The sequence below is a fragment of the Carex rostrata genome, chromosome 20, assembly GCF_964058835.1.
Source record: "Carex rostrata chromosome 20, lpCarRost1.2, whole genome shotgun sequence".
NCBI classification, from domain to species: domain Eukaryota; kingdom Viridiplantae; phylum Streptophyta; class Magnoliopsida; order Poales; family Cyperaceae; genus Carex; species Carex rostrata.
The window spans coordinates 5,700,309-5,709,911 of record NC_135937.1 but is presented as its reverse complement, the minus strand read 5'-3'; the positions used below and the strand labels follow the sequence as shown (position 1 = coordinate 5,709,911).

At 35.5% G+C, this 9,603-nt stretch overlaps 1 protein-coding gene across 1 annotated transcript; it reads left to right on the top strand.

Moving 5' to 3' along the window:
• Window positions 1–6,252: 6,252 nt before the first annotated feature.
• LOC144572577 (protein SOSEKI 5-like) lies at window positions 6,253–9,349 on the top strand. The gene is made up of 4 exons (XM_078322203.1): window positions 6,253–6,798; window positions 6,884–6,953; window positions 7,070–7,903; window positions 9,056–9,349. The coding sequence occupies exons 1-4, from the start codon at window positions 6,606–6,608 to the stop codon at window positions 9,222–9,224; spliced, it is 1,266 nt and encodes a 421-aa protein (XP_078178329.1). The 5' UTR covers window positions 6,253–6,605; the 3' UTR covers window positions 9,225–9,349.
• The last annotated feature ends 254 nt before the right edge of the window (window positions 9,350–9,603 follow it).

Genomic DNA, 9,603 nt, shown 5'->3' with positions numbered 1-9,603 from the left:
GTAAAACAGCTGTTGAGGGTCTGAAATTCCAAACTTTTTATTTGTTGCATTTAAAAAAAATAAAAATATAAAGGTAGCATGCATAATGAAAAATATCGAATCTTAGCATAAACTTAGATCTAGTCTAGGCTTTACTCATGAGAAATACTGAAATTCTACTTTTTGCATGCTACATTTGCTACCTTTGTATTTTATTTTTTTTAAATGCTACAAAAAAATAAAAAGAAATTCTGTCGGAAATCTGTTGGGCAAATCGCCAAATCAACTTTGAGTAAAGGCGTTAAAACTAAAAGCACTAGTCAGTTTTTTCTGCAAAAGAGAAAGTGTTGTTTTAAGGAAAAGTAAACAGTGTTGTTTTAAGAAAAAAGTAAACTTTATACAAGGCATGAAATTTGAACCTCCGCTTTGTCCGTTGTAATTAATTGGATTCTCTCTCTGTCTTTTTCAGGCTTGCATTGATAAAAGCTACTACTACTATGCAGTGAAGATTATATAATGACTTGAACTGTGCCACTGGGTCCTGCATCTGAATTGTTGATCTGGTCCAGTCCAGAGACTGACTACATAAATTCTTTACTATCTCTACACTTTGACAAGTTAAAAAATTGAAGGGATTCAAAATTTCTTCTCTCTTGTTTTTTTTTTAAGACCAACTTTCTTTTCTCACACTCAGGAGCAGATTCAAAATATTTGATCTTTTTTATTTATTTAAATCCAGAAAAACGTTAAAAATAAAATAATACCGTCAAATTTGGGCAACAGGAACATGAGAAACATTTACGCAGTTTGATTTTGGCAAGATGTCAAATTTGGGATTGTGTCTACGCAGTTTGATTTTGGCGGGGGTTGATGATACAATACAACATCACGCGACAGAGGAGAGAGGGCATTCACCGAGTCTGAATTTCCATGGAAAAGGCAATGTCGCCTTTGCAAAGAGCAAGGTGGAGTGTAATTTGAGCAGCATAAACATGAGCTCTCAGGAGAAAGAGGAACAAAACTACAAAAGACTTCTCCAATCAACAAAAGGTGGTCCGTTGTCTTATTAACGACACTGCCTTAGATATTGTTGGTAGAGAAACAGTTAAAGAGCGCACAATAGTAGAGTAGTGATGAAATTTTTACATTATCTTCAATGTACAGTTAGAGAGAAAAGATAGTGTAGCAATTCAAACCATGTAATTATTATTATTTTTTTTTATCAATATATTAGTTGTGGACATCTTGCCTTCAACTATTAAAAAAACGAAAATACCGAAACAATAAAATAATAAAGGGAACTAAAATTTCGAAATTGATAATAGTATATAATAATTTTAAAATTTAAATTGTCGGTCATATTTTTCTTCTATACCATATCGTGCTTCACAGCATCTTCCCTGCTGACATGTTTGCTGAGCTTATTCGATGTTCAATCTCGTGCAAAATCATGTCGTATTCAAGTGTCGGATGCTAAAATTAATTCACTGGGAGTGTTCACCAAACGAAACGAAGAGGCAAAATAAAAAAAAAAATACAAAACAAATTATAAAAAGTCAACTTAGAGTCGTACCGTCAGAAACTTACAATAAATTTCCACCTTTCTATCATTGCTTTTTAAAAAATTAACTCTGATTACTAAATTTGTTTCAGTTGCCGCTATTTTTAGTACTCATACTTTGAATCTATCTTTAAATAGACAACTAACAGCTATTTATCTGCATGAATGGAACTTGTTAACTTGGAAATTTAGAATTTTCTTTTTATCTCCTGATTTAGAAAATAAATTAATTTGGAGATAGTCCTCTAAAAAAACTTTACTGTGCATTCTTTTTATACATGGTTTCAATTTAGTGGTATATCCAATTATGAATTCAACTCTATTTAGCAAGCTAATATTCCTCTCAAAGTTATAATTTTTTTATGGTTTGTTAAAAAAGATAAAATTTAACTAGGGTCAATTTAGCAGAGAGGGGTTGGGTGGGTCAGACTAGCTGTCCATTAATCTTGCGAGAGTCAACTAAACACCTTTTTGTCACTTGTAATTATATTTCACAAATAAGATCTTGGATTGCTACTTTTAATCATTTTAGTTATGATTGCTAAACTTTAGAAGATGTATGGTTTATGTGTTGTTATATCCTTTAAGGATAAATTACTTATTGAACTTATAAGAGGTGCCGTTATTTGGTCTATATATATAATTGGAACAAAATAATATTATCTTTAAGGGTTCTCTCCTTTCTCCATTTCAGGTTTTAGGTAAAAGGATAATTGTCCTTACTACCTTTTGGTGCAAATCAGAGAGTTCTGATTCATTTCTTAACTTGTCTCATGTTTTACTATCTTAAACTTATCTCATGTTTCACCATCTGATGCTAAGGAATTACCAGCACAAGTCAATCTGATCCAGGAAATAGAAGCACTGCCAATTAGATGTGGGCCTTTTGCTGGCAATGGTAGATTAGGAGGATTACGCTTGGGATTTCATGGAGATCCTTACTGGCTTGGAGGATGGGAATCATCTTCTCCATGTCTAGAAGAGAGACCCCTCTAAGCACTAGTAAATCTAAATCTGATTAATTGTTGTTCATTAGGTTAGTTGAAGGTTTTAGTGGTTGATAAACTTGGATGTGCCTTATTGTGTTGACTGTTTCTATCTTTGGATTATATGTTGGTGTTTTGTTGATTTATTTAATACTTAACGGGGGACGAATTCACATCCCCTCAGGTTACCGGACTGAGTACAATTGAATTAGACGGTTCAAAATTGTTCTATTTAACTTGGCACGAATCTCAAAGCACACATTGCCCCCTCTGTCATCCCGAATCCCGACCGGATGAGAGTAAATCGGAGCCGTCCGTTTCAATTGTGTTGATAATCAGGTACCTGGGAGGATACGGATCCAACGGGGGACGAGGGGTACATCCACCAAACTTCAACGTACGTTGTAACTTGTAAGAACATCTGTATCAAAAAAATTAAGAAGAATTAAAAACAGCCGTTAAACGTCAAATAGAAATACGTTTATTTTAATTTCTAAATTTCAACACTCTTGTAATTATATTTTAATTGGTTTATGTAATAAAACCAGTAATTATTACTAACAGAATAGCGAGCAACGGCAAATGAAATCAACTGAAATAGTTTGAAATTTGTTTGTTTAACAAATTCTAAATTAATAATTGCAATATAAGGAAAATAAAAAGTTCTGTGTGCTTCTAGAAAGAAAAGAAATTTCCAATTTAGTTGAATTGTTCATCAAAATGCTCCGAAGGGATAGGGGTGAAAACGGTATGGATAATATTTGATCCGTATTTGAAAACTTAAATGTGGTTATCCGATATTCAAATATCCGTGTAAAAATGAATACTGATATGATTTTACGTTACAATTATTTGTATCCGAATAGTAGATATATACCATATATTTTAATGGGAAGGGTTAAAATGCACCATTGGTTTTTGTGTTCCAACCATATCCCACATCTCTATTTTTGTTTACAAAGTTAAAACAGTCGATTTGAACCATTCATCTTGTTCTACATATTAAAATGCACTTAGTGACTAAATTTTATATTTTTTTACTATTTTTTAGATAGGTACAAAATCACTGCATCTAGACCATCTAAAAACAGTGATTTTGTATCTATCTAAAAAAGTGGTAAAAAATTCCAAAAAATATAAAATTTGGTCTCTAAGCACATTTTAATATGTAGAACAAAATGAACGGTCTGAATCGACTTTTTGAATTTTGTAAACGGAAATAAAGACGTGGGATATGGTTGGAGCATAAAACCAATGATGCATTTTAATCCTACTCTATTTTAATATATATTATCAAAAATTTATATTATAATCATTATAATTAATTAAATACTACAAATTTTTATATATTTTAATAATTTTTATATTATTTTTATAAGTATCTCCGTATCCGTATCCCTATCTGTCTGTATCCGTATCCGTATCCGCTTTGTTTTCACCCCTACGAAGGTACCATGAACTGGTCCATGACACTTTCCGTTCACATCTTCACGGGATTTTAAAACGTAGGACCAAAAGGTGGCCTCGTGTTTGACCAAATAATGCAATGCTTTGAACATAAACGAACATGGAATCAATTATTTTATTATTTTAATTTACAAACGAAGACCTCATTTTGACTCGCGGTTCACCTACCTCCTTATCACAAATATTAGAACGGCGCGAAATTTAAGACAGCAAAAGAAAAAAAAGATGTCAATGTCAACCGACTCTTTTGTCTAATTGTCTCTCCCTTATAGAAAAATAATTTAAGAGTACAAAAGTTCGCACAACGATGAACTCGATTTTTGAGAATTCAAAATTCTGAATACAAAATGCTATAATTAGTTAATTACAGGAATAAGATCGTAGGTCGGCTTCTGAATTACAGATTAGAATATAAGTTTATAGAAAAACGCGATAATGCTAGAACTGCATGAAAAATATGCCTAATTGCAAACCAAATTAGCTGTTTAGTATATAGATAACTAAATTACAGCAAGAATCCAAAAGAGAAATACACTCACAGTCTCTGTAGCAGCTGGAGTCAACATTCGTCGCGCATTTTCTCTTTTGAATTTATTTGATATTTGATGCGATGGCTCCTCTCCTTGCTCAACTACTCTACAACTTGAAGTCTCCCTCCCATTATAATTATAAAAATACCCTCGCTCCAGTATAAAAACTCCCTAGCACTGGGTAGGGGTGTCAATGGGTACGGTACGGGTCGGGTGGAGACATTTTCATACCCATACTCATTAAAATTGACCTTATTCATACCCTATTCATATCCATTAAAAATTGATCTTACCCTACTCTACCCTTACCCGTTAATATTATCAGGTAACGAAACGGTAGCGGGTGAATAACGGATAATACTAGTATAATAATTAGTTTTATTATATTTTACAAATTAAACATCAAAAACTCATTCATTTTAAGATATACATAATTGCATTTCTAATAAAAATAAAAATAAATGTGCAATCAATACCAACTAAATTATTTTTTTATAAAGAATAAAAATTCAAAAATACGAATATACATTTAAGTGGGTTGGAAATTGAATTAAATATACATTTAAGTGGATTGAAAATTGAATTGAATATATATTTGAATTTTATAATTACCCTATAGGGTAACGGGTACGAAATAGTCATTACCCATACCCTTATTTATTTAACGAAAAAAAATTATTAGTTATATCCATATCCAATAAGTTAACGAAAAAAAAAAATTACCTATACCCGTCTTATCAAAAACGATACGGGTCGGGTAAACGGCTAAAAAGGTAGCATTGACACCCCTAGCACCCGAAATTTTTATTAATAGGAAATATAATAAAAAAATATCCAGATTAGAGAACACTTTTATTTTTTTCGAGATATAGGGAAAACGTTTTGATTTATCACGGCCTCTAGCCGTTATGACTTATCACGGCCAGGATTAACACTAATTACCGCACTTATTAAAAAAAAAAAAAAAAAAAGAGTTCCTGGCCGTGATTGATAATCACGGCCAGAATTCAAATCCAGTGCAATATCTGACCGTGTAGAATGAGATCTGAGTTTGTCCTTTGTCCATTTTAATATGGCATTGCTGGCCGTGATTATCAATCACGGTCATGAAATTTTTTTTTTTTTAATAAGTGCGGTAATTAGTGCTAATCTTGGTCGTGATAAGTCATAACGGCCAGAGGCCGTGATAAATCAAAACGTTTTCTCTATATCTCGAAAAAAATCAAAAGTGTTCTCTAATCTGAATATTTTTTTTATTATATTTCCTATTAATAAAAATTTCGGCCCCTAGCACTGGGTGATAAAACTGTCTTTTGTGTTAGAGGAGACGGAGACGTGCACGCGGTTTGATTTCCCATTTGTTTCTTCAAACCTTTTAAATCTCTTCAACTGTTGCACAAGAAAATAACATTTAAAAAGCATGGCCAGCAGAACAAAAATATTGCTATTACTTTAGCCTTCAAAATTGATTTTAAAAAAATAATAAGTAACGTATATTCTCGTGTAAATTATTATACTACTCTGTCCAAAGCACGTCAGGAAAAATTTACTAGGATTCAATTCATGATTTTACCCTCAAGGTGATGTCAGAACGCAAGAGGTACAACCGGTGTAAAAGATTTGGCATGGACCGGTAATTTGTCCCAACTAATGTATAACTGTTTCGGACGTACTTTTTTGTTGGGTTGCGCGTGTCCCGGCATCGATGAATTAATTCTTCTGCGCTCCCCTCTCCTTGTTTAAATCCAGCCCGCTTCTCTTCGACCCACGCACTCTCTTCCTTTCCCACCTGGCCTCAGCTTTTCTATCTCCCATTTGTTATATTATCTCTGTAGCGATCTATATATGATTACTTACGTATGACTCGCCATAGAATTCCCTACACTGATACATAGACATACAATCGTGCTTCTTACATTTCAGCTCTCTCTTAGTCGTCCATAAATAGCATAAACCCGCCTTTTCTCTCTTCACTCCCTTTTTCCACACAGCTAGCCCTACCTCACTCCAATCCAAAACGGTTATCCATCCACTTGTAACCAATCCGAATCCCGCTTCTTGTTTTGCAAGAACTTGGCGAGAATGGCGGTGGCGCCCCGAAAATGGAGGGATAGGGAGACCAGTCCCGAGAGAACCAAAGTGTGGGTCGAACCCAAGCCCAGGAGCACTCCCCGGAGAGTTCCAGTGGTTTATTACCTCGCTAGAAATGGCCAATTGGAGCACCCCCATTTCATGGAGGTCCCTCTCTCTTCATCTGACGGTCTCTATTTGAAAGGTAAAGAGCACCTGAATTAGGTATTGTCAATATTTTTAGCTAAATTTGGGACGCGAGTTCACCTAGATGCTTGTTTTTCTTGTAGATGTGGTCAATCGATTGAATGTTCTTAGAGGGAAAGGGATGGCAAGCATGTACGCTTGGTCCTCTAAAAGGTAATAATAATATATTTTTTTTTAATTTATTTTAGATTCATTGCTAATTACTTTCTACATCTTGAATGCGCTCAGTTCAAAAATTGAAGTTGAGCTTGTTTTATTTTCAAATCTAGGAGTTACAAAAATGGATATGTGTGGCACGATTTAACTGATGATGACCTCATCTTACCGGCTCACGGTAATGAATATGTGCTCAAAGGATCTGAGGTTTTATTCCCAGAGATATCTCCAATTTCGCATGAACCGCAGCCCTCAGCCTCTTCAAGCTTCGAAAAGCCTCTTGTACCTTCTAGGGACCAGAGAAGAACCTCATGGGGAGGTTCCCTCGATCTGGCTGAGTACAAGGTGTACAAGTCAGACGCTTCCACTGCAAATCCCAGCAAGGGTGCTGATGCGGCTACTCAGACGGATGATCGCCGTCTGCCGCATCGTAGATCCCCGGACTTCGCTCCACCACCGCCACCCGAAGCAGAGCTTGGGAGTGACGACATCTCTCCGCCACCTTCTTCGTCCAGCCCTGAAACTCTAGAAACACTCATCAAATCAGAAGTAAAAATCACAGGACCCAGGAGTAGCCACGTGGCTCCATCAGATCAACTGGATGAGTCTGATCCTGATCGTATGGTGGGAAGTATGGTAAGCGGGAGGATGCGTGCATCAGCAGTTCTCATGCAGCTCATTTCGTGTGGGTCGTTACAGGTGAAGGATAACAGCGGGGGGGCCACTGTGCAGTTTGGTGAGAAGATCAGGCGTGGACGGTCAGATCTGAGTAGTGCAAAGGATCTAAGCAGGAAGGAGATGGATGGGATGTTGGGTCGGGTCGAGTTTGATCCAATGGATCGAGAGTATTTCAGCGGGAGCTTGGTAGAGACGAAGAAGAAAGAGGTAGAGGAGTGTAATGACGGGTTTAGTGGGTTGAAGCGATCCAATTCATACAATGCTGACAGGTCAGTAAAAAAAGCATAATTCATTTAACTTCAAATTTTCTGTCAGCTGGTTCTTTTAATGCATAGTTGGTGTTTGGTATCAATGTGGGATGAACTTTGTGAGTGGTCTCAAAAGCCGTGGCTTTCTCTAGTTGCATTAATCGTTGCAACAATTAATGCAAGTCGTTTTTCCTTTTGCTAGCAAAACAGTTAAAAATTTCAAATGTAAAAAGGTAAAATCTACACAAGCTGTAGAACATGGAGTACCCCCCAAATTAATGAAGCCCAAAAAAAAAAGTACCCCCCAAATTCTCTGTTCAGAGTTCAGACCCCCTATTTTTCCGCCGTTTGTACAGGAATGATTGGGAGTAATAAAATTTTGCTATATGATATAAAACTGACATGTGAGGCTACACCCATTGTTGGTTGTATTTTTATGTCAGATTAGACTGAGCAATCCAAACATCTGTGCTAATCTTGTGGCCTGTGAATATATTTGTAGTTTTGTGCCTTTGTAATTCTCTGCCAATTGTTGCCTTCATTTTGTTCTGGGGTGATAGTTTTATATCTGCTGCTGCTCTGTAAATTTTTTCAGGACAGATCTGATCAATTGATATATATCGAGAAATTCCAGCACTGATATGGTCCATTAAAAATTCACAAATTTTGTGGCGTTATACCGCTGTTTCTACCTTTTCAATAAACAAAAAATTTCCCATTCGTTACTGTATACTTATTCACATTAGCACTGTCCTTTTTAAATACGACAGCGTTTGTCATTCATTAGATTTGTATGTATGTAGCGGTGTCATTTCATGAACAGTGGTGCTGACCCTTTTGCACTCTGCTCTAGGAATTTAATTTTGGCCTTTTTCCTTGCGCACATATGACTTTTTATTTTAGAATTGTTTAATTGGGAATGTTTTGTATGATTTTGGCCTAAACATCATTAAAATTAATTGTCAGTAGTGACTGTGCAGTTCAAAATGCAAATATATATCTACAGTATGAACACAAGATCTCGAGTTGTTGACTGCTGTTAGTCAGCGGTTTGAACTGTTGACTATAGTCAGCTCCAATTATTTGCTACTCCTAGCAGCTTTATTTAATTAGAATTGAATGCAAAAATTTGATCATTGACTGAAGTCCCATGTGTTACGCGTTTCTTAACAGGAGGTCAAAGTTTGATCTTGGGGAAAACGAAATGGACACCTCCAGGGCAAAATGCATCCCTCGGAAACCAAGAGGTGTGATGAGAAGAGAAGCTTCCATTTCCAATCCCTCTCAAATCTCAAGAAGCAATCTAGGAACCAAGCGTACCAGTGACGGAGCCTTATCATAATCAAAGAATAGTTTTAGATTTTCTGATCCAGGACATCAAATTAAATGTAGCAATTAGTTCTAGTTTAATCAGTTGAAGCTTCTATCACCGAGAAAAATTAATGCCATCTGTGAATTTTTGTATCATGTGTTTTTTGTTTACCTTGCATAGCACGGCACGTAATTGTGAGCTTTTGGTGGTTCCCCAAAACCGTCCGTGCAATTTATAGAGTTTTTGAAAGTTCAGTTCCCTATAAATTTGTTGGATTAAGCAACTAAACCATTGTAGACACAGAACTAATGTCTGATGTTTCGATTTCCTAATTGGTTTTGACTTTTGACATGATTGCATGTGAACTTGAGCTAGATACAAAATTATCGAAGTTTGAAACTTGTAACTC

What these genes read in the sequence shown, in the direction of transcription:
- LOC144572577 (XM_078322203.1), top strand. Translation starts at nt 6,606, where the DNA reads ATGGCGGTGGCGCCCCGAAAATGGAGGGATAGGGAGACCAGTCCCGAG. An exon ending in TGACGGTCTCTATTTGAAAG is followed by an intron (nt 6,799 to 6,883) that starts GTAAAGAGCACC and finishes TTTTTCTTGTAG; the next exon opens with ATGTGGTCAATCGATTGAAT. An exon ending in AATTCATACAATGCTGACAG is followed by an intron (nt 7,904 to 9,055) that starts GTCAGTAAAAAA and finishes GTTTCTTAACAG; the next exon opens with GAGGTCAAAGTTTGATCTTG.